The sequence below is a fragment of the Rana temporaria genome, chromosome 9, assembly GCF_905171775.1.
Source record: "Rana temporaria chromosome 9, aRanTem1.1, whole genome shotgun sequence".
In the NCBI taxonomy this organism is placed as follows: Eukaryota; Metazoa; Chordata; class Amphibia; order Anura; family Ranidae; genus Rana; species Rana temporaria.
The window spans coordinates 55346233-55371810 of record NC_053497.1 but is presented as its reverse complement, the minus strand read 5'-3'; the positions used below and the strand labels follow the sequence as shown (position 1 = coordinate 55371810).

The 25578-nt window shown below is 42.4% G+C and overlaps 1 protein-coding gene across 3 annotated transcripts in view; it reads left to right on the top strand.

Moving 5' to 3' along the window:
- Positions 1–6021: 6021 nt before the first annotated feature.
- ZC3H4 (zinc finger CCCH-type containing 4) overlaps positions 6022–25578 on the top strand; it is a 60405-nt gene continuing 40848 nt past the window's right edge. Inside the window, exons 1-2 of one of the 3 annotated variants that reach the window (XM_040323537.1) lie at positions 6022–6519; positions 23758–23977. In XM_040323537.1, the coding sequence (XP_040179471.1) occupies positions 6419–6519; positions 23758–23977 (321 nt within the window). In that variant the 5' untranslated portion in view covers positions 6022–6418. Of the gene's footprint in view, positions 6520–13239; positions 13843–23757; positions 23978–25578 lie in introns of those variants that run through there. The other 2 variants (XM_040323539.1, XM_040323538.1) reach the window with 2 other exon arrangements.

Genomic DNA, 25578 nt, shown 5'->3' with positions numbered 1-25578 from the left:
TGAACTGGATGGACTATTGTCTTTATTCAACCTTATCTACTATGTAACTACATGACTATGGTCCCAGCTGCCTTGAGAAAAATGACAAGATCCTCCCGGTTTGTTCTGGGCTGATTCCTCACCATTCTCATTATCATTAAAACTCCACGAGGTAAGATCTTGCATTGAGCTCCAGATCGAGGGAGATTGACAGTAATTTTGTGTTTCTTCCATTTGTGAATAATCGCACCAAATGTTGTCACCCTCTCACCAAGCTGCTTGGCGATGGTCTTGTAGCCCATTCCAGCCTTGTGTAGGGCTACAATCTTATCTCTGACATCCTTGGACAGCTCTTTGGTCTTGGCCATGGTGGAGAGATTGGAATCTGATTGATTGCTTTTGTGGACAGGTGTCTTTTATTCAGGTAACAAACTGAGATTAGGAGCACTCCCTTTAACCACTTCAGCCCCAAACCATTTGGCTGCCCAAAGACCAGAGCACTTTTTGCGATTCGGCATTGCGTCGCTTTAACAGACAATTGCGCGGTCGTGCAACGTTTCTCCCAAACAAAATTTACGTCCTCTTTTCCCCACAAATAGAGCTTTCTTTTGGTGGTAATTGATCACCTTTGCAGTTTTTATTTTTTGCGCTATAAACAAAAAAAGAGCGAAGATTTTTTTTCAAAAAAGCAATATTTTTTACTTTTTGCTTTATCCTCAGTTTAGGCTGATACGTATTCTTCTACATATTTTTAGTAAAAAAAAAAAATCGCAATAAGCGTTTATTGATTGGTTTGCGTTAAAGTTATAGCATCTACAAAATAGGGGATAGTTTTATGGCATTTTTATTATTTTATTTTTTTACTAGTAATGGCGTCGATCAGCAATTTTTATCGTGACTGCGACATTATGGCGGACACATCGGACACTTTTTGCGCTATTTTGGGACTATTCACATTTATACAGCGATCAGTGCTATAAAAATGCTCCAATTACTGTGTAAATGTGACTGGCAGTGAAGGGGTTAACCTGTAGTTGGCGCTGAAGGGGTTAAGTGTGTCCTAGAAATGTGTTCTAACTGTGTGGGGGCTGGGCTACGTGTGATACGACACTGATTATTGCTCCCGATTACAGGGAGCTGTGATTAGTGTCCTGTCACTAGGCAGAACTTCCTCTCCATGAGACGATCGCGGTACCCCCGGCGAACATTGAGTCCGCTGTAACACAAAGGGAGTTTGTGGCGGGCACGTCCACAATGCCGCATCTTAAGGGGACGTATATATATGTCCATATGCCCATCCGTGCCATTCTGCTGACGTATATCATCGTGCAGCGGTCGGCAAGGGGTTAACCACTTCAGATAACAACAAAACCTGGGGAATGCCCAGGGAAAAACCAAGCCTATTTACCGACCAGCTCGCAGAACAACCAATTAACCTGTCTAACAGTATGTGTTAAAAACAGGGGTTTTGTCCGCACGCATTTGCAAACGCATGCGTGAGCCACAGAGCCGCGCCAAGGCACCCTGTAATCTGTGGTCCTAACACTAAACAATGAGTGTCCCCACAGTGGAGGCACATGCATTCTAATGGATAGATGGGGCAGGCGGACTGAAGGGGAGCCACCCCTCCTTAACCACTTGCTTACTGGGCACATAAACCCCCTTCGTTCCCAGGCGAAATTTCAGCTTCCGGCACTGCGTCGCTTTAACTGACAATTGCGCGGTCGTGCGACGTGACTCCCAAACAAAATTGGCGTCCTTTTTTCCCCACAAATAGAGCTTTCTTTTGGTGGTATTTGATCACCTCTGCTGTTTTTATTTTTTGCGCTATAAACAAAAAAAGAGCGACAATTTAAAAAATATATATATTTTTTTTACTTGTTGCTATAATAAATATCCCAATTTTTTTTTTAAAAAACTCTTTTTTTTCTCAGTTAAGGCCGATACGTATTTTTCGACGTATTTTTGTAAAAAAAAAAAAAAATCGCAATAAGCGACTGGTTTGCGCAAAAGTTATAGCGCCTACAAAATGGGGAACAGAATTAGGATTTTTTCATTATTTTTTTTTTTACTAGTAATGGCGGCGATCTGCGATTTTTATTGGGACTGGGATATTGCGGCGGACGTATCGGACACTTTTGACACAAATTTGACGCCATTCACATTTATACAGCGATCAGTGCTATAAAAATGCACTAATTACTGTATAAATGTGACTGGCAGGTAAGGGGTTAACACTAGGGGGTGAGGAAGGGGTTAACTGTGTAGCCTGGGCGTGTTCTAACTGTGTGGGGGGAGGGGGGTGACTGGGGGAGGTGACCGATGCTGTGTCTCTATGTACAAGAGACACAGATCGGTCTCCTCTCCTCTGACAGCACGTGGAGCTCTGTGTTTACACACAGAGCTCCACGTTCCTGCTGTCACCTGCCGTGTCACCGACGATCGCGTGTACCCAGCGGACATCGCGGCCGCCAGGTACACGCATCGGGTCTTGGTGATGCGCCGGGACAGTTTTTACCCGCCGCGCGCCACCCAGTGGTGCGCGCGGGTAATGCACATAAAAGGCCGTGTTTAAACGGCCACTTGGCACTTGAGAGCCGCGCTGCGGACGTATTTTGTCTATAGCGCGGATCTCAAGTGGTTAAAGGTGCAAGAGCACACCAAGCACCCAGCATGTAGCACAATGGCTGCAAAGGTGTTGGTGCACTGCTGGACCAATACAAGCACCACAGATGAAACATAAACGTGTCCACAGCCCCCGTCTATAGCTGGCCATAGCTAGTAAGTAGCATTGGAAGGCTAAAGCATATAACAACAAAACCTGGGGAATGCCCAGGGAATAAACAAGGGTTTAAATACCTCCCGAATCCTCCTACAAATACAGGTTGACCTGCGGTCAGCCTTCCACATGTTGCAATGCATTTGTATTGCATTTTCGACAGCAGCTGTACTGATTAAACGAAAATCGTACGATCTGGCATTGTACGAAAAAAAAAATTCAGTGCATGTCTGATAGAATAATATCGGATGAACTGTCATGATTGGCTCTCGAAAGCTCTGTACTAACGATCCAATTATCGCAAGATCGCTTAGAAATCGCAATTTTTCAGATTGTGTGTATGGGACATAAGGCCCCTTCTATGCGGGCTGTACAATCAGGTCCGCTGGTCAGTTTTTCAGGTGGACCTGTTCGGACTCTCCAGGCTCTTCTATTAAGCAGTGGATAAGGCCATCTTGATCTGCCAAAAACAGACGGGTGGTGGTCCTATTCCTTATTGGACCAGCGGATTGGATGGAAATGTTTCAATCTGATTGCCCCATGCAACAAATGATAGTTTTCTCTAATGGCTAATAATAATAATAATAAAAAAACGCTGTGTAGAAACGTGCCAAAATCATGCATAAAAACGCACAAATAAACGCCAGAAAAACGATAGGAGAACGGGACTGTGTCTGTGTTGGCTCTGCATAGCGGAGCTGAGAGGGCACAGACCTGTCATCTGCTTGCTCAGGAGGGATCAGCAAAGAGATGCCCCCTGAGCAAACAGATTCTGTTTAGAAGAGACACCCATGTGAAGGGGGCCTTAGGCTGCATTTACACCTAAGCGTATCGTTTTTCTGGCGTTTATTTGTGCGTTTTTATGCATGATTTTGGCACGTTTCTATACAGCGTTTTTTTTTTATTATTATTAGCCATTAGAGAAAACTATCATTTGTTGCATCATTTATTGCTAGGTATTTCAGCTTCTTTTTTTTTTTTCCTTTTTCATTAGCTTTTCTTTTATTATTATTATTTTTTTTCATTAGGGTAAGGTTTTAGGCTGCATTCACACCTGAGCGTAGGTCGTCCGGTAGTTTTTTCTGGCGTTTTGTCGCGCGTATTCATGCTTATTTGCGCGTTTGCATACAGAGTCGTCCGACGTTTTTGTACTTCGACGTTTTTTATTTTAGCCAATAGGAAAAATTATCATCTTTTCATCACTTGTTGCTATGTTGGTAGATTTTTTTTATCTTCTGCCTGGGTGAAATGCTCTATTGATTAAAGCGACAAAACGCCCGTAGCAAACGCTCGTTGTCGCGCTAGTCGCTTGAATCGAGCGTTTCCATTACTTTCTATGGGAAATAGAAACGCTCAAATACGCCCAAACCGCCCGATTCGCGCGACAAAAAAGGGTCCGTTAATAGTTTGAGCTTCAGGCGTTCGGCGTTTTGGAGTGGAGATGTGAACCATCTCCATAGGGAATAATGTATTTTTTCCCCTCTAGCGTTTTTGAGCGTCGCGCTTCAGGCGACAAAACGCTCAGGTGTGAATGCAGCCTTAAAGCGGTGGTTCCCCCTTAAAAACAACTTTTTTTTATTCCACTGGCCCCCCACATTACAATCGAATTAAGGCTATTATTTTTTTTTTGCTGCTGTACATACCTTGATACAGCATCTTCACCCGTGCATCGGGGTTGCGAGTCCCGCGGGAGTGGGCGTTCCTCACATGTGTTTGATTGACGTTTTTCGGAAAAACGAGCTCCCCCCTGTCGCGTAAGCCGCGTCACGGTTGGCGAAAGGAGCCGAACGGCGAGTCGGCGCTATACTGCGCATGCGCATCGCCGTTCGGCTCCTTTCGCCAATCGTGACGCGGCTTACGCGACGGGGGGAGAGCTCGTTTTTGGGAAAAATGTCAATCAAACACATGTGAGGAACGCCCACTCCCGCGGGACTCGCAACCCGGATGCACGGGTGAAGATGCTGTATCAAGGTATGTACAGCAGCAAAAAAAAAATAAAAGCCTTAATTCGATTGTAATGTGGGGGGGCAGTGGAATAAAAAAAAGTTGTTTTTAAGGGGGAACCACCGCTTTAAGTGAAGGTTAGGATTAGGGGTTATTTTTATTTTTTTAAGGGTTAGGGTGTTAATACTACTACTACTAATAATAATAATATTAAATGATTAGATGTAAAATAAAAATAATCATAAATAAATAAATGCAATAAATTAATACTAATAATAAATAAATAATTAACCCCTAATAAAATATTAAACACCCTAGCACAAAATAAATTATTGTTAGTAGTAGTCATTTATTTAATAATAATAATGTAATTATTATTAATAGAAATAATATGTATTTATTGTTAGTAGTTATTTATGTATTATTACATATTATTAATTTATTTATAAATAATGTTTTTTTGTTATTTGTATGTTATTTGTATATTATATATATATCTATATATATCTATATATATATATATATCTCTATCTATCTATCTATCTATCTATCTATCTATCTATCTATCTATCTATCTATCTATCTATCTATCTATCTATATATATATATATATATATATATATATATATATATATATATATATAAATCTATATAGATAGATATATATCGATCTATCTATTACCATTTTATTTTTTACATTTAAACAGAAAATTTCACAAAAATGTGCAAATGGCGTGTTTCCGTTCATAACTACGGGAATAAAAACGTGCCAAAAAAGCTCCACGACTTTTTTGAGCTTCGGGTGACTTGTAGTGCCGATGTGAACTGTCGCCCTAGAGAATATTTTTTTTTTCTCCTCCAGCTTCAAGCTACTGCTGAGGTGTGAACGCAGCAGCCTAACATAAAGATATTTTGGGGGTGCCATTGAGAATGAATAGTGGGGTGTGTGTGACCGTGACCCCACTGCGCCTCTAGAAATACCGCACGTCCTCCAGCGTACAGGTGACGCCATATTGGATAGAACAGGTGCACGAGCTCACCTCGTGTGTTACACCTGCCACTACATGACGACACACACCTTCCAGCCTACAACTACCATACTGCATTGCGAAACGCCATCACTAAAAGTCACGCCCACCGCACCCAATCCACTTTCCGCCTCCCCAGTCTCCGCCCATCTCCCACTGCCTCATTGGCGAATCTGCCCTCTCACCTCTGGGTGCGGCTCCTCCGACCAATCACGTCCCTTCAAACTCACGCCACCGCCCACTCTCCGGAAACTTCCTAAGGCTTCCTCCTCCCCCCCTTTCGAAAAAGCGGCGGCCTCGGTTAACCATTGTGACGTAACGGACAGAGCCGCCTCCTCCTAGTCCTGTGCTGCCGCCATTTTGAGTCTGTGTCTTCTCACTGCGCCACGATACACGGAATATCCCCGCTTCCCAGGGACTGACACCCCAAATCCCCCCCGTCCTGCATCCCCCTCTCTCTGTGTTCCTTTCCCGCCTTATACCCTCTCCACTGAGCTCTCCCTGCCCCACCGCCACCATCTCACCCACCTGAGGCGAAAGCCAGTAGAGGGGCCGCTGTGGACCCCTCCAAACCGCCCTACAGTTGTAGCTGGGCCCCGCCGTTGTTACAGTGCAAAGCACACCACGTTGGACTCTCATGTGATGTAGCCGCTCACACAAGTGACACTAAGTCCAGTACAGAAAGTTAATGCTTGTTATGGCCGTGGAGGGCACCAGTGTCCATGAATCCTCCTCCCCAACATCAAACCATGAAAATGAACCAAACCTCCTCTTCCTCCCCGCCGAAAGGTCGAGTAATATCCACAGTGTGTGTGTCTAGAGTCACCCTTGTGTCCTCGGGTCTGGAGGGGGCTGGGCTGGGGGGCTTCCACCATCTGGGGGGTCCAGTGCAAGGTAAAAAGCTGTGCCATCAATGTCCTCTGTGTCTGCCAGCATTTCCCTAATGGGCACGGATCTCTGTGTGCTAATCCAGGGCCCGGGGGTCCCTAGGAGAGCCCCCCAGCCCCTCCGTGTCTGCCAGACAAAGCAAGGCGTAAATGGCTTTGTGTGAATGTGGCTGTGTGTGTGTGTGACCAATGTTCTATTCCTGCAATGCTGTTCTAACATCGCAAGTCTGTGTTTTCAGAGTCATTCTTCTGTCCGCAGGTCTTGGGGGGGCCCCTGGCGGGCGTTCTGAGGGGCCACGGCGACATCTGTGGCGGTCCGCCGATAGAACGGGGTGTCGCGTGTGTTTTTGTGGGGTGTACGCCCCGACCCCTATGATGATAGGTCCAGTCTGTGATCTAATGTGACATTCTATCCTAATGGTGGCCAGGAGACCCCCCCCCAGACCCTCCGGTCCTCAATGTCTACAAAGCACTGGGAGCGTAAAAATGTCGCTGTGTGTGTGATAATGTGACCGATGTGTGGCCAAAATGTCAATGTTCTATTCCTGCAATGCTGTTCTAACATTCGCAAGTCTTATTTTCAGTTATTCTTGTGTCTGCAGGTCCTGGGGGGGGGTCCCTGGTAGGCGTGCCGAGGGGCCACAGCGACCTTTATGCAGGTAGAACGCGACTTTGTTGGGGTGCCAGCTGTCCGCCCAGCCCCCCACTGGCGCTGGCGATAGGTGTCCAGTTTGGGGCTGAAATGTAATGAAAATGGCAACTGTGAGATTTGGTATTTTGTATTGTCCTTGTGCGGGACGTTTGTGGTGTCAGTGTGTCTACAGCCAGAATTGTTTTCTTATTGTGTAAATGTTGTGAGGAAAGATTACAACTACAACCCCTGTCAGGTTTTACTGCTATCCAGGACTCCGTTAGAGAGATTTCACCGCACTTCCTGTCCCGGTGACACTGTTTTGACCAGACAGGAAGTGAGGGGAAGTCTCCACCACCTACACAGACGTGTAACTAATCCCTGTCTTTAAGGGGATGCTAAGACGCCTGTCCGATTCTTATTGTTTACCTGTTGCAGATTTTCCCTTACATGTTGGTGTCACTAGAACAGGAAGTCCCTGAATTGGAGCCACCGTTGGCAATAAAACCTGACAGAGGTTCTAACTTTGCCCTAACTTTTGGTTATAGAAAACATTGACAAATTTCACACTGCTGCACTGTGGTTTGCATAAATCTGCGATTTTTGTGCGTTTTAGCCATGGTTCACACTGGGCTGCGGGAATGAAGCTGTGCAAGTTTAGCTGAATTCGCACAATTTCACTCGCGCCTCTCAGTCCTGATTTCGGCCGCGATTTCAGAGACATCTGTGCAGAAACCATGTAAATAGTGTCCCGTAATCGCAAAAAGTAGTACAGGAACGACTTTCTGTAATCTGTGCAGCGCCACACCGATTAGGACGGTGCCATTGCCACCAATTTGACATGTCAAAACACACCAGTGTGAACCAGGGCAAAGCCATGGTCCCCATAGATCAGGGATCTTCAAACTCCGGCCCTCCAGCTGTTGCGGAACTACATATCCCATGAGGCATTGTAAAACTCTGACATTCACAGACATGACTAGGCATGATGGGAATTGTAGTTCCTGAACAGCTGGAGGGCCATAGTTTGAAGACCCATGCCATAGATTAATAGATCTGACGTTTTTGCTGCAGTTTCTGAAAGCGCATCAGAAGTCCTGCATGATGCATCTTTGGTGTGCTTTCAGAAAACACAGCAAAAACGCACAATCTAATCAGTCTATGGGACTGCGGCTGAGCCCAGGTTCACACTGATGTGGGTTAAAAATCGTGCGAGTGCAAATCGGCAATGCAGTCCGACTTCGGGGGGGCGATTTGACAGACGTCTGTGCGGGTTCAAGCACAGATGTCTATTCAAGTCGCCCCTAAAGTCATGCAGGAACTTCTTCTGAGAATCGGTGCCACAAAGTTGGCATTGCACCGATTGGGATGGTGCCATTGCCGGCAATAGCTGCCGATTTGACGTGATTTCGCATGCCAAATCGGCCCAGTGTGAACATGGGCTAAGACGCACCACAATCGCAGATACCACTGTAGCGCAGCCTAAGCACAGCGATGTGAAACCGGTCAGTTGGTGTGATTCTGGCAGATAGGAAAGTTTTGTGATCTTATCTGTTGATGGAACTCCATTAGGCCCCATGCACACGAGACGCTGCTAAACTCGAGTTCAGAGGCATTTGGGCATTTTTTTCAACTGCCCCTGAACACATTTAATGTTATCCTATGTGTCCATGCACACAATCAAGTTTTTTGGCGTTTTAAAGCAGTTGGGTTTATGTCCGTTTTTTCAGACGCAAAATTTTGGGTTCAGAAGCGTTTTAAACTTTGGGAGGGTCTACAATGTCTTTGAGATAAGCGCTGACAGCCGCAAACGCGGTAAAACGGGCGTTTTAAACGCTGGTTTTTGCCTTTGAAAACGTGAGTTTAGAGGTGTTTGTAATTGCTTCTCGTGTGCATGGGGCCTTACTGTTGGAAATAAGAATAACTTTTCATACCTGAGATTGTTGTGGGAGTTGGAGAAAAGTTTTGAAATGTTCCTTTTTGAATGTTTGTAAATATTCTAATCTTTCAGTGCTGCAGATGAGCACAATGTCATTTCTGTTGTGGCCTAGGTGGAGGAAACGGTGCTGCATTTGTTGTTAATATTGTACAGGATTTATGTAGTGCAGCACTTTATAAAATAAAAAGACACAGGAGGGTCCTGAGAGCTAAAGGGAAGGAGCAAGTGATACAAAGTTGTGACTGATAAGCTGATGGAAAAAGTTAGAGAGGAGCTGCTGAATTTTAATACTAAGGCACTTACCTGTCCAGGAAGCCAGCGGTGTCTTTCCCTAAACCAATTTTTCAATCTGCTATCGGGAGCCTTGCAGCATCATGGCTGGTTTCCTACTGCGCATGCACAAAGCACAGCACGCTTTGTGAATGGGCCAAACTTTCAGCTCAGGGAGGAGGCAGACAAGTGGAGCTATGCTTTAAAAAGGAGCTCCAGGCTCCCCACAAATATGGTAGCTTCTGACTTTTAATATGAGGGCACTTACCTGTCCAGGAATCCAGCAGAGTCCTCATCCAAGCCGATTCCTGAATTGGGTGCTGGCTCCGCCATCTTGACTACGGAAAAATGGCAGTGAAGCCTTGCAGAGCTTTACAGCTGATTTCCTACTGTGTATGTGCAAAGTGCTGCACTTTGTGAATGGGCCGCAGTCTTCTGGGATCTGTGCAGTGTCCCAGAGGGGGGCAAATTTTTCCAGACAATTTGCCGTGGCGAACTGAGCCAGAAGTGGGAGCGGGTACCTGTTAAAATCAGGCCCCCCCCCCCCAAAAGGTGCCAAATGTGGCAGGGGAGGGAAGGAAGCGGAGCTTCACCTTTTGGGTGGAGCTCCGCTTTAAGGCTCTGTTCACATCTAGGCGTTATTATTTTACAGGCGTTTTTGTACAGGCATTTTCAAGGTTAAAATGTCACCAATGTAAAAGCAGTAAAATGCCTGTATTCTGCCAAAAAAGAAGCTCCTGTACTTTTTTGAGTGAAGGGTGTTTTGCTTCTGGCGACAGAACGCTCAGATGTGAACAGGGGCCATTGAAATGAATGGGATTTGTCTTGTTGGGGAGTTTTTAGAGCCGAGGCTTACAGCATAAAAACGCCTAGATGTGAGATTTCAGGTGGAGGAGGGATAGGTTTCCCTGAATCCTCCTCCTAGTATTATAAAGTTTGGGGATGACGGCCTAAATATGCTAATACAATGAACTTGTATGCAAACAGCAAAACCCTTGTGTAGACAGCTGTGTGTGGCCCAGATAGGCAGAGCGGCTTCGCTTGGGGACTTGCTTGCTGTTGAATAGGCAGAGGCCTGTGGTCTGAGGCTCATAAGCTCTCCAAAATATGTTTTAGTCTATTCATAGCATGGAAGAGGCCCTATATGGACAGGTGTACAAGTCCCTTATATACAACTGGACTGGGGGGTGTTCCAGAAGATTAGTCATACGGGTTTCTGCTAATTATAGAGAAAACACAACACGCTGCAACTGAAAAAGATGTGCTGATGGGATCTCAACCTTGACAGAAAAATTCCCTGTCAGGATGTGTGATTTTGTCCTTTATTCAGTACAGTTGTGGTCATCTTTGGGGTTTAGCAGTTTGTGATGTAATCTAGTTGCAATACTGGCAGATGCAGAGCTATAGGTTGGGTGCCTGTGATTAGCAACTAGCAATTTTCCTCAGCCACATGACTTGGAGTCACTGAAGAGGAAAACAGTTACTACTCGTGGTTTTTAACCTTTTCTACACATTTCCATCACAGGACTAAAAGCTCTCTGTTGATGTGGACTGGGTATCAATTTACAGCTTTCATTTTGCGCTCTTTGGTTAGCTTGAGAAGGAGGAATGGCTTGGGAATGACTGATTTGAATCATTTGTTTTAATTGGCTTTGGAGATCCTCCCTGGGATATGTTGCACAGTTAGAAATTGTTAATTTATGGTCAGGTCACCCGGGTTCATAAATATTACATTCAATGTCTTGTGGAGTCACCAGTACAGACCTGTAATTGAGATTATTTAGGAAAAAAGCAGCAATGAAGCTGTAGCTTCTTGCAACCCACTGTGACTTTATTTTATAATCTGCAGATGAAAAATGACAGCTGGAATCCGGTTGCTATGGGCAACACCTCCACTTTCTTTTTGTCCATTTTGTCATTGTAAAACATAAGGCCTGATTCACACCTATGCATTTTTCAGTTCTGCAGAAACCCACTACAGGTCCTCTAACATGATTTTCTATGGGTCATGTTCACATCTGTGCATTTTCTGGAAAGGGTCAGGGACTTTTTTTGCCCACAGCACGTTACATTTTTGGTTTCAAAGACTGCAATAGAAAAGGCATCAAAAACATAGTGCTTGCATTTTTGATATGTTTTTGCTGGTTTCTTCTGAAAGACAACAGACACCTCCCAAAAATGCAAAGCGCATCAAAAACACGTATGCAAAATGCATCAACTACAACCTTTAGGCCGGAATCACACTAGTGCGTTGCTTTTTTGAGCTGCGTTGTCGTTGCAGATTTCTCTAGAGGGTGTTCTGCAGATCAACTGCGGTTTAGCTGCAGATCAGGTGCGAATTTGGAGACCTGGGAGAACTTCCGGGTGAGAGGAGAGTGGGGGAGAATTGTATTGAGCTGAATGAGAGAAACTCCTGCAGAGAACTGAACACATGTGCGAATTAGATGCGTACCCATAGAAGATAATGGGACTGAATTCGCACCTGAGCCGCACCGCAAGACATAAAAACCGCATGCGGTTTGGAGGCAATACGCAGTGCGAATGCATCGCACATATGTGAACCAGCCTCATTGAAAACAATGTATTTTGAAATGTCCTGCGAATTAGATGCGGTTTAAACCGCACTCAATTCGCATAGGTGTGAACCTAGCCTCATAGGTGTGAACCAGGCCTAATGGGGGTTCATATACTAAAACTGGAGAGCACAACAACAGGTGCAGCTGTGCACGGTAGCCAATCCGCTTCTAACTTTAGCTTGTTCAATTAAGCTTTGACAATAAAACCTGGAGCCTGGATTCACACTGAAGGCGGGTTTGAAATTGTGCGCGTTCAGCTGAACTTGTACAATTTCAAACCCGCATTTCAGTCCGACATTGGGAGAAATTTCAGAGACTTCTGTGCGGGTTTCTGCACAAATGTCTTTTGAAATCGCCCCCGAAGTCGCCAAAGGTAGTGCAGGAACTACTTTTGGGAATCGATGCGGCACCACCCAGATTCGGACAGTGGCATTGCCGGCAATAGGCAGTGATTTGACATGTCAAATCGGCCCGATGTGAACGTGGGTGGTGATTGGTTTATATGCAGAGCTGCACCAGATTTTGCACTTTCCAGTTTTAGTAAATCAACCCCAATGTTTGTGTGTGCTATAGACTGTTATAGGACTTTTGGAACTTATTTAATGACAAATTATAAAAATGAATAATCATCAGAAACAATTCATAAATTAGCTGTCATTAGTTTGCCCTGCTAAAAACTGATTCAATCTTGTTACCCGGGTTACTGCCCCCCGTAATTACTGTGCCCCTCTACTGAAGCTCTCCACTAATCAGTCACTTTACCTACATTCCTCATACTGTTTATGTGTTCTAAATAAGGAACTGTGGGGGTTATTTATGAAATGAAAATCCACTTTGCACTACAAGTTCAAAGTGCACTTAAAATTACACTGAAACTGCATTTGGAAGTGCAGTTGCTGTAGATCTGAAATGTAGGGAAGCTCTGCTGATTTTATCATTCAATCATGTGCAAGCTAAAATATTTTTTCTTATTTTCCTTGCATGTCCCCCTCAGATCTACAGCGACTGCAATTTCATGTGCACTTGTCTTTCTTAGATAACCCAATCAAACGGTTTAAAGTAGAAATCGCACTTTTTGTAGTGGATAAGGCAGTGTCCATGTTGTGTAGATCATTGTACAAGTTTTTGGTAGTTTGTGGAAAACATAGACACGGGACATTTCCTCGTTCAGCTCTTGGTGCCTGCACAGAAGGAAAACACTTGAACATTATTTTCCTCCCTGAGTACGATGGCATTCCTGCTTGTTCATATAAGTAAGGGTTAACTTTGCTCTCGGCTGACTTCAGTGTTTTAAAATGGCAGCGTATGGGTGGGGGAGGGTTTTCTGTTCATCAGAAATGGGGACGTCCCAGGTTTCTTTATGCATGAGTGTCTGGTTTTAATCTCTGTGAGCTGGGATTATTACTCCATGCTACAAACGGATGCCAATGACTTTCTCCCACCCACACCTCATTTTAATAACCTGCTACTCTTGCAGAAGTGAAGCCTCGCCCCTGCCAGCTGACCTTTGAACCAGAGTCTAGCTTCTCCTTTCTTCTTTAAACCCTCCCTCCCCCTCCTTTATGAGCTGCACATTTTTTTTTTTTTTTTTTTTTTAAACAAGACCCGGAAAACAAGAACTAAAATTAAAAATTCTGGAACCTTCGTCAAAGTCACTACCTAAACACCTACCTCATTTCAAGCTTAGCTACTTTTAACAAAAAAAAAACGAACAAATTTGAATGATTTCTAGTATGGTGCAATCCCATTCTTATTCCCTCATAGCAGGAAAACAGGAGCGTAAAAATTTATTACAGTGAAACTGAGGATGTGAGTATTATTCTCCCCCCCCCCCCCCCAAACTGAAATGTATTGTCTCAGCAACACGTTTGTGTGAAATAACCAGTTGTGCATTATCAGCGCACACACACACACACACACACACACACTAAGGTCCCGTCTCTCTCTATCCCTCTCTCTCTCGCATGCTTACATATCTACTCTGAGAGGTTTTGCTTTCAGCTACTACAAATTGTTTCATGCAGAAGGGAACATGAAATGGATCTAAAATTTCACACGGCTTGTCCCTTTACATAATCATATATACAAGACTTCCTAATTATTCGTTGGATTTGTTCTAGAACGCCTTGTAATACTTTATACTTCAAAGGTGTCAAGATTTATATGGTTAAGCCTCTGGCGTGTCTGGTCACTATGCCGCTGGGTTGCGCCGTTTTTAAATATGACAAATATAATGGTTTCCTTTCTGGCGGGACATGAAGTGATAAAACTGAAATAGACTTTTGTGGCTTTGATGTGTAGCTGTGCTTTAACCCTCTGTACGCTGGATGATGGAGCAGTTTGCACATCTACTAAATAGGTTGCAGAAACAAAACTTTGTATTGCTGGAAACTGTCTGAAGCTGAAACTTTTTGGCTGCCTTTTCTTCAGTTTTTCTTTTTTCAATTTTTTTTGCTTGTCTCATAAAAAGTCATATAGAATACATTTCTGGTATCTAGAAGTACAGTACTATATTTCAGAAGTATCTATCACCAGGAAATGTGTATTATGGAAAATCTTTTTAGTAGGTGATCTTTCGCAAGTCTGACCTGAGCCGTCTTGTGTCTGCTGGACAGGCTGGCATAGTTTGCAGTCATTTGCCAAGATTGTCAGCAGAACAGTGCATGGTTTACACAGAGTTAGGTTGGGTTCACATATGCGAATTGGATGCAGTTTTAACTGCAGTGTGACCGGCTCTCAATGGAGCCAGTTCACACATGTCTGGGGCGGTCGCGGTGCGCTTTCAAAAAGGTTCATGTGCATTTTTGATTCCGGTTCAGGTGCGAATTCAGGCAAAAATTCACATCTGATTTGCACCTGAATCGGTGAACAAAAACGCACCAGACCCTGGACTGCAAACTGCAGCCACACATATGTAAACCCTGCCTTCAGCATTTAGCTGGAATTCTAAAAGTCCATAAATTCAAAATGAATAATGTTGTTATGGGTGGATGCTACTGGGCTGAACTGATCATAGACTTCAGGACTCCTTTGACTATATCTCTGGTGGGTTTCTAAGTTCTATCTCGCTGATCATACTCCGTTATCTGAAATGTATCATAAATTATGACAAAGCTTTTTTATAATGGCCAGAGTTGGAGGGTAGGCCTTGGATGTCACCTCTGTGTTGACTCACGAGAGACTCATTCACTTTAATAGGACAGCGGGTGATGTGGCAGTGACACAACAAGGTGAGGGACGTGGCAGCAGCAGTGAGTGGATGCCCCGCTAACAGGTGCTGCCATGATAGATCTGAAGTGACAGGTGCTCTTTAAATGTAAGGACTTATTCTTGCTGGTAGTTAGAATCTTTAATATTTACAAACAAAATTAAAGTTTCTTATTTAGAATAGAAAGCTGTCAGGTTAGTAAAGCTGGCCATACATGGGTCGAATTTCAAAATATTTTTTATTTATTTTTTGAAAATCAGAAAATTTGTGCGTTTTGTGATGGTGGCACCATTGATTTCGAAATTCGACCAACCAAGCCTTCAATTCCGCCTCATGTTGCTACAGAAAATTATTTTCATGGCTGGGAATCTTCTTTTCTTTCTGGGAATTTTCTTTTCTTGCACATTTCTTTTTCGATTACATTTCTCGCATAATTCTCCCATCATTGATTCGAAAATTGTTTTTCAAAAAACTTCCAACATGTCCGATTACTCAAAATCTATGGCTGCATGAAAATTGGCTGTTGCTGCAGCCCACTAATGGTGCCAAATACAGACAAAAATTCTTACATAAGATTTTTTAAAGAAAATGTTTTTCGAAATTCAACCAGTGCCTGCCTAAAACAGCGATATCAGAACCGATTCAATCATACAGTTTGTAGTGTACATAGATTTGCAAAACTATGGGATAAAGGAATATTCCTAAACTTTGTTTTATCTCATGGTTACTGTGAAATTGTGTGAATGCATCAATGCAGTGCATGTTATCTGTTTGCAGAGCTTGAATGAGTTTACCAAAAATGTAAATATTGCAGAATATACAGACTCATGCTACATAACCAAGCCCCATTTCATGCTGAATAAACTAAATTATTAATGTTTCTTAGATTGAAAACTATCTTTAAAGTGGAGTTCCACCCATAAATATAACATTACATCAGTAGTTTAAAAAAAATGTCATTCGTCCTTTACGAAAATTTTTTTTTTTTTAGATGCCTTCAAAGTGTTGTTGCTAGGCAGAATAGTTAATCTTCCCTCTTCCTGCACCTAGGTGCTTAAGCTTCACAGCACAGACTCCTGGGAATGTAGTGGGTGTAACTTTCCAGGAGTCTGTGCACTCCCCAGTCTCGAAGAATCATGTGACTTGGACAGTACAGGTGCTGAAACCTGATCTGAAACCTATTACACTGCTTGTGCAGCACTGAGCATGTGCGAGATCTGCAAGGCTGAAATCCAGGAAGTCATACAGTCTGGCTTCATGATGCCCACACTTAAGATGGCCCCAGTCAATTTCTATTTTATAAAGTGTCTAAATGCTGTAACAACCTAACAAAACGGACCTTAGTTTACAGACTTATTTTACTAGAATACATTAAGCTTGTGTATTACAGGGGTATTTATATTTAAAAAGTGAAATTGTGGCCGGAACTCCGCTTTAATTATATTTTTACTCCAAAAGCATCTTATGTTTTTTTTTTAGATACAAATCAAAAAATCGATTTAAATCAAAGTCTGGTTTTGTTTTTTGTTTTTTTAAATCATTGAATTGTATCCACCCTGCTCCCAGGACATTGCTATGTGAGACCTAGCCATTACTGCTCACCTCCACAAAAGTTTTGTTTTAGTTGTATTTAGTAGACTAAATCTCCAGTACATTTTAGTAGACTAAAACTCATTTTATGCGTCTAAAATCGAATGTAGTAAAATTGTAGTGCATTAAGCATTTCTCTACAATTTCCAAGCTCATATACTGCTGGAGTGAAAAATCTAATATGTTATTTATGGTATTTAGGTATGAACATGCACTACAAACCAGTGTTCATTTTTACATCAAATTTCAATTTCGTTTTAGTTATACTCTTTTGACTAAAATGCCATTTTAGTTTTAGTTGTATTTTAGTCATCTCAATTGTTTTTTTGTTGACTAAAATATAAGTAATTTAGTCTACGGAAATGTTCTAGTCAACAAAATTAATATAGCTCAGAGCTATTGGGGGTGAGAAAAAGCATGCAAGGAGCTTTGAATTCAAGAAGAAGCTCACTCCTGTGATGGAGGAGGTGAGCAGTGATGACTAGGCCTCACTTAGCAACGTCCTGGGAGTATTCCAGTCAGACTTTGGGAGGTATGTAAGTGGCCTACACCTTATAGAAAGGGTAATATTCAACTTTAGAGCCGGTTCACACTGGGGCGGCACGACTTCAGGGGCGACTCGGCAAGGCGTCCTAAAGACGACTTCAGAGGCGACTTGCAAAATGACTTCTGTATAGAAGTCAATGCAAGTCGCCCCCAAAGTCGTACAAGAACCTTTTTCTAAGTCGGAGTGACTTGCGTCGCTCCTATTAGAACGGTTCTATTGAATTGAATGGGACGCGACTTGTCAGGCGGCTGAGTCGCCCCAGTGTGAACCGGCTCTTAGTCAGGGTTTCACAGTTTTTTTTTTATATATTTATATATACAAACATCCCTTAGACAGTTTTTTGTAAGGTGAACATCCACCAGACCCTAAAATATTAGTTTAGGGTTTAAACATATTTTAGGAGTACATGAAACCAGACTATTTCCTGCACTGGGGAAAAGGGAATGAATTGCAGCTGCTGTTGTTTTAAATGCTGTCCAGTGAATGTGTGATCTGAAGTGACCTTCAAGTCGAGAATTATCTGCAGTATTTGAGTTAATTATTTGTTTAGTGAATTTACTAGGTACAATAGCTGTTAGCTTGTGTGGTTGGTTTTTATTTTTTTTACCTTTGACACACTAGGAGGCCCTAACAGTATGATCAGTGCCTTTGGTACATCATGTTGACCTGCTGTACCTACCTATTTTTAATGTGTATTTAAACTCCTAAACATGTAATATTTTTCAGTGTACCAGTCCTTAGATGTGGTTGCTTTATTTTCACCTGATGATCCTGTCAGTAGCACACTTCTTGTTCTAAGCTATGTGAAGGAGCAGCCTTGTCCCATTAGCCACCTTGCAGAATGCCTCCCTTATTTCTTCTGACCGTATCAGAGAAAAGGTGTTCTGTAGCCCGAAAGGTTACGTTTCCCTTTCTGAACATGTTACACTTGTATTTAGAGTGCAGCATGTAAAATGTCTAGCATCCATCCCCTCTCCCTAACCAACACACACTTTTACGTCTCCTGGAGTTTAGCTTTGACATTATATAGCTGGGAAAAACTTTAATTTTGAACTTTTCATAAACGGACAAGTAAAAAAGTATGTTGCACATATAAAGTATATATATTGTGGGTGTTATCTTAAAGCGGAGCTCCACCCAAAAGGGAAAGCTTCGCTTAAAGCACCCCCCCAAAATATTACACATTTGGGTGGGGGGGGCAGTTACCCCATTTTCACAGGTACCTGCTCCCACTTCCTATGGCGGCTCGAGCAGATGTTCTTTCCCTATCCCACCTTGCAATCTTCTGGGACACATCACAGGTCCCAGAAGATTGCCTGACCAATGGGGAGGCACTGTGCGACACGCACATGCGCAACTGGCTGTGAAGCCGCAAGCTATCACAGCCAGAGGCCCACACTTGCAATGCCGGAACCGCGGAGAGGCAAGAGAGAGAAGTGAGGCTTCGGGCGGCCGCATTGCTGGACCTTGGGACAGGGGAGTGTGCGTTTATTAGAAGTCAGCAGCTACACTTTTTGTAGCTGCTGACTTTTAATGAACACAAAAATGAGTGGAACTTTAAAGTAGTTGTAAAAAATATATATATATATATATATTTAAAATAAACATGTCTATACTTACCTAGAATTGCACAGAGCGGCCCGATTCTCCTCTTCTCGTGTCCCCCGCTGGCGTGCCTGGCTTTTCCTCTCTTGCTGTTGCCCCCATAGAAAACTGATTCCTATGGGGGCACTGGTGCGGGCTCCCAAGCTGCTACGTTTATTGACCTTGAGTCATCACTGGAGTTGATTGACAGTAGTGGGAGCCAATGGCTCAGCTGCTATCGATCTGCACAGAGAGGAGGAAAAAAGCCAGGAGAGTCGCAGCTGTCATGCACAGGGTTTAGGTAAGTAAAAGGGGTGAGGGGGCGGGTCTGACACAAACGTTTTTTTTTACCTGAATGTATGCAATGCATTCAGGTAAAAAACCTTGAGGCTTTAGAACCATTTTCATTTGGCTGCAAAAGTGGAAATAATGCTGTAGAGTAGAGATAGTAAAACACTATATCTGTAGAATATGCAAGAGAATGTGTGAGCAAATAAGAGAAAGTCGTAGTTGGAGGCTTTTAATAAACTGTTTAGTATTTAGGCTTAGTTATTTACAGAATTAAATATGTATATTAGTAAATATTTATATTGTATAATATAATTTATTTTACTACTTGCAGCAAGCTGTATTTACCATTTATGAGTCATGGAAATGAAACAAATTGCAATTTGCAGATACAAATTTTCCTTTTTTTTTTTTATTTACAATACACACAAAGCATTATGCCGCGTACACACGGTCGTTTTTTGTGATGAAAAAAAAAACGCAATTTTTTCTCATGAAAAAAAATGACGTTTTTCAAACGTCATTTCAAAAAACGACGTTGCCTACACACCATCGTTTTTTCAAAATGCTCTAGCAAAGCGCGGTTACGTTCAGCACGTACGGCAGCACTCTGTTCCATTCAAGCTCACTTCATAACTTGCTTCTGAGCATGCGCGGGTTTAAAAACGTTTTTTTAAACTTAGTTTTAGCTACACACAGTGATTTTTTTATGACACAAAAAACAACGTTTTGAAAAACTACATAAAAAATTGAAGCATGCTCGAATTTTTTTTTGCTCGTTTTTCAGAAGACATAAAACGACGTTTTCCCCACACACGGTCATTTTAAATGACATTTTTAAAAATGTGGTTATTTTTTCATCACAAAAAACGACTGCATTAGGCTCAGTTCACACTGTAACCTGCATGTGAATCGCCCAGGAACCTTGTGTGCAGTTCACATGCGATTCAGTTTGATTATTAATTTGAATGGGCTAAAATCGTACCGAAAAAGTGCAGGCACTTTTTTTGGAGCAAAATCACATGTGCTGCAGGCAAACCACACTGTGTTTACGATGCATTTGGGGTGTTGTTAACTTTGTATTGAAACCCACAGCAGATCACAAACAGTGGGATTGCAATACAGTGCATGAAAACACTGCATATGTATGAACCTAGACTTCAAGGGGTTGTAAACCCTCGTGTTTTTTTCACCTTAATGCATCCTATACCATTGGCTCCCACTGCTGTCAATCAAATTCAGTGACACGGGCGCCGAGGGGTGGGGCCGAGTCCAGCATTCTGTGTCTATGCATGCAAATACTGGACTTTGGAGCGTTTCCTCAAGGTAACTCCCAGGGGGTTTACCGATGTGGGGAGGAGCCATGATCGGGGCCACACTGTGCAAAATGAACTGCACAGTGGAGATAAGTATGATATGTATGTTATTTAAAAAAAACAAAGGTCACTTTAAAGTGTCAGCAGATGGACAAATCCCATCCATTTCTCTTATCTCATTCAGAGCCCTATGAATTTGTAGTGGGAGGTACTCAAAATGTGTGCAAGCAGTGCTAGATTTTCTTATTTAAAACACCTTGTGTAAACTAATATTTTAATATTAATGAAGTTTTTTTTATAATGACACTTTACCTTTTTTATAAAGATATGTGTGTATATATTATACAAATAAATTGTCCAAACTCTCTCCCATCACTATGATAGGCTTTCTCACCAGCCTATAGAAAGCGTGGGAAGCAGGAGGTGTATGCAAGAACTGAAGCCATGCCCATCAAACGATCCTGGTATTTGGTCATAGCGGTAGAGACTGCCGCAGATATAACTTTATATTTTACAGCTTTTTTGTTAATTTTAGTGACAGAGTTACTTTAAACTAAAACTTACCCAAACCTGGGCAACACATTGACTTCACCCGCCATAGTAGTAGGGCTGCTTTTCACTTGAAAAGGCCAATAAAGGTGCCAAGTTGGTGGGTGGGCTGAGATTGTTTTACAAAAAAATATAATATAGTTTCAGACAGTCATATCTCTGTGTTGTCTGTTCATTTTAAAACATAACTTCGTCTTCGTTGAAGGTGGTTTTTGCTTTTCATCTCGTTTTTAGTTGGAATTGCTTAGGTTTACTTAAAGAGTAACCCCTTTTTGTTGAGAAAGAAACATTCCTCTCTAGGATGTACATTTCAAGGATTTTAACAAACTTCATTAAAGATATAGCTGTTTGTGTCCAAGGGCGGTATAAATCTGTATGAGAATTTATCATTAATCAGCTGCTGCACCGGCAGGGTTCTAATGAGAGAAGTGTCAGGCTCTGCATCCCTTTAGCTGTGATTTCCCTTTGAGCTTATCTCACTAAAAATGAAATTTTTGATGCAGGGGATGCCCAAAATCTGATTTGTATCTTAGTGCGGACTTCTGGAAAACTCAGTCAGCCAATCACACGAGCAGGAAATGACATATCTGGGGGCATTCTGTATACCATCTGTGTACAGAATGCCTCCAGGTAGCCACATTGCTTTGCTGTTTATAGAAAATTACGAAGCTGCAGATTGAAAAGGAAAGGTCATATTTAAAAAAATAATAATAAATTACAATATGACTTGTGTTGCAGTTGTATACGCTATATTATTTTTTACTTGCTATTTTTTTTCCCCACAAAAGCAGTTACCCTTTAACAAGTATAACACTGCCTCTTATGTTTGATAGACAAGCTCCATTTTCCCCCATCCCCTGCTACTTATTTACAGCTATCTGTAGGATTATTATGATAAGATTTTGTCAGATTGGTTTAGGTTTGCGAAACCTTCCAGTCTGCAGTCCTGTCTCAAGTGTACAGCGCATTTCCCCAGCTCTCCATTAATGCATCCCTGTAGACGTCCTCTGATTGTAATATGGCTGATTAAAGATGGTGTTAATATGGTCAGGTGAGACAGAACCGTTTGTGTGATTTCACAGTAATTGAAAAGGTTTCTTCTTTATCTGCTTCCTGTTTTTGATGTAATGTTCCATGGTGCCATACAGAAGGCTGCCAGGCTCTGTCTGTGCCCCCGTGAGCAGTTTTTATTTTACCAACCTCCTGCTTGGAAGCAGCGCATAGTAATGTTATGTTGTGTGTTGGCCTGATCTAGTGAAAGAAACATATTGATGTGCACATTTGAAGAGCAGCATTCACCCAATAATATCACACATTTAATTTTTCTGCATTCTGGCCACTCTTACTGGGTAAACATGAACTTGGTTATTTGCTCTGGAAATACTTTGTTACCATGTGTTTTGATATGTGTGTTGGCAAGGTGCATGGGAATGGCATTAAAAATGAATGGCTCAGCTGTGTGAATGCAAAAGAGATGTGAGGTTGTGAGAGGGTAGGAAAAATGGAGCACTACTGGAGCAGACACAATCTGAAGCAGCTGAGCATGGAACCCAAACAGCTTCTTTCTTCAGCTTGTTCGGATAAGCTTTGAAAATGAGAGATAGAAGCTTGGTTGCCATGCACATCTGCTCCAATTTTGTACTGCATATGTTTATAGGCCTGATTCACACCTGTGCGTTTTTTAGTGCTTTTTTTAGATACACACTACAGTCTTTTTAACTTGTTTTTTTATGAGACACTTTCACATCTATGTGATGAATATATAATCCGCGCTGAGGTAAGGAATAAAGACTGCTGCCTCTCTGTAGTGCCTCAAGGAAGAGGCCTGAGAATGTGAGGATTGTAGAAAGAGGATGTGGCGCTGTGGTGCTTTTTTTCAGCCACTACATGTTTGGAAAGGGTCAGTGACTTTTTTTTTTTTTTTTTTTTACATGCAAGACCTTGCTTTTTTTGGTTCCATAGACTTCAATGGAGAAGCTGTAGAAAAGCATGTTTGCACTACATGCTTTTCTGCAGCTTCTCCATTGAAGTCTTTGGAACCAAAAAAGCAAAACAAGCATGGTTTTAAATGTAAAAAAAGGCACTGACGCTTTCCAAAAATGCAGCCGCTGAAAAAAAGCATAGGAAACCATGTTAAGTGGACTGTAGTGTGTTTCTGCAAAAAGCACCAAAAAAACTAAAAAGCTTAGGAGGAGCCGCTGTACTAACTACCCCCACCCTCCCCAGACACACACCGGTCAACTGATCGGATGTCGATCGGCTGGCCTTTTTCGACAGAAGCTGGACCGGCTGCCATACACACGGGCCAGATGTTAGTTTTTATTTGGCCTGTGTGTACAGTCCTTGACACTTTGAGAATGCTATTGGTACCAAGATTTCTCTCGGTGGCTACTAAATTATAAAATAGCATTTTCACCTCCCTTTATCCAGTGGCATATTTTATGTCCTCCTGCTGTTTCAGAAGCATTTCATAATTAATTGTTTTCAGTTACCAACGTTTTATTTTGTTGAGGGAGTCTTTTTGCCAATTTACATGATTTCCACAATCCACTAGCTTGCTGTAGACATTTCAATTCTTGTTAGAATGGGTGGTGTTAAACATATATACTGTATATTCAAACTCTCTTCTTATGCTTCAACAGGGAGGATGGTGAGCTGGAAGAGGGTGAACTTGAAGATGATGGAGGTGAAGAGGTTAGCCATAATGCGGCTGAGCCAGAAGTTCCCAGAGAGAAAAGTGAGAAAAGTGAAAAGAAAACCAGCGAGACAGACGATGAAAAGTCACATCGCAAGATGAAGAGGAAACGTAAGAAGGAGAAGGACAAAAAGAGGGCTAAAAAGAAAAGAAGATCTAAGCACAAGGTATTCACAGAACTTCTAAGAGGGGAGCAAAAGGACAAAATATTTTGTCTTGATGCAAAGCAGCTCTTACGGTAGTTACTGCTGTAATTCAATAACTTCTCCATCCACATTCAGTTGATGTTTCTCCTAGATACTTACAATAGTGTCATAGCTGTATCCTTACATCACGTCAGAAATTTTTCTAAGGGCTCTTTTCACACTGGTGGACTCTACCAGCGGATCTGCCTGCTCAGTGGGGAGTCTTTACGCTGATCCCCCGCTGAGCAGGTGGATGACAGGTCCGTGTCCGTGTCCTTATGCAGAGTGGACACGAACACAGCCTGCTTACCACTATGGGCGGTGGCATGTAAACGGACCGCCTGTCATCCCATCTGTTCCCCATACATCTGTTTTTAGCGGGTTGGATGTCGGCAGGTGTTAACGGACACATGTCCATTTACATCTGCCACTCTATTGAGGGCAACAGACGGTCCGCCTAAAAAATTGACTGGTGTACCAGATCAGTTCGCCTCTGCGAAAGGGGCTTGAAGGTAAATACCACTGTTTGTCAAACTTTAGAGTTGGTATCTGAGATGCTAATTTGGAAGTCCTTCATAGCCTTCTGTCCTATTAGAGAGTGCTCATCTGATTTTTATTTTATTTGGGATAATCTCCCTCACCGCTTTACCTCTATGCTATTCTATTAAGCAGCCAACACATTCTATCATGTGTTCCCACACGTCTTATAACTAATTTAGTTATTTTTTATAACTAGTTAGTTAAATCTATGCAGCACTACTTTCCTGAAATGAAAACACTTACTCTTTCACGTGAATGTATCAGACTTTTAACTTCTCCTGTGCTTATGCAAAATATTATACAGAAATAGAAATCACACTTTCAGTTATCACTCTGAAACATTTAACATATAAATTAAATTGTGTCCAACATGCTGGAAAATAATTTAATTATATCTTGCCTCAATAATGGGCCCTGCTCTCTCAGGAGAGAGGTTTAAAGAAGCAGGGCATTAAATTAACATTTATATCAGATTTTTGTTACCATTCTGGTGCTGTAGCATTCGCAGGAGAGGTTGTGTGTGGCCGTTGCCAAGAATCAGTCTAGTAACAACTAAAGTGAGGGGAAATCTGCCCAACTGAGCCCTGAACTGCAATAGAAAACTGAAAGGTTCTTATCCTTCCCCTCTTTTCAAAACTAAAAAAGGAAAAGATATGGAGATAAACTTTAAGGCTCATCAACAGGTTGGGCAAGGAATAAAACATTTCTGTCCGTGTCAGGTGCTGCCTAGCTTCCCCGGTTCCTCCTATTCTGGGTTGAATGATGCCCAGCATTATGCAGCCCTCTTCATGTAAGCCTCGGGTGCCTGCCCAAGACTCCAGAAAAATGCTGCTTAGAGGAGTATAAAGTCATTAAATAAACCTTGCTTAAAGCGGAGTTCCACCCAAAAATTGAACTTCCACTTTTTGGAACCCTCCCCCTCTCCGATGTCACATTTGGCACCTTTCAGGGGGAGGGGGGTGCAGATGCCTGTATAATACAGGTATTTGCACCCACTTTCGGGAGAGACTCCCGCAGGAGTCGCTCCACTTCCCGTCTCCCCC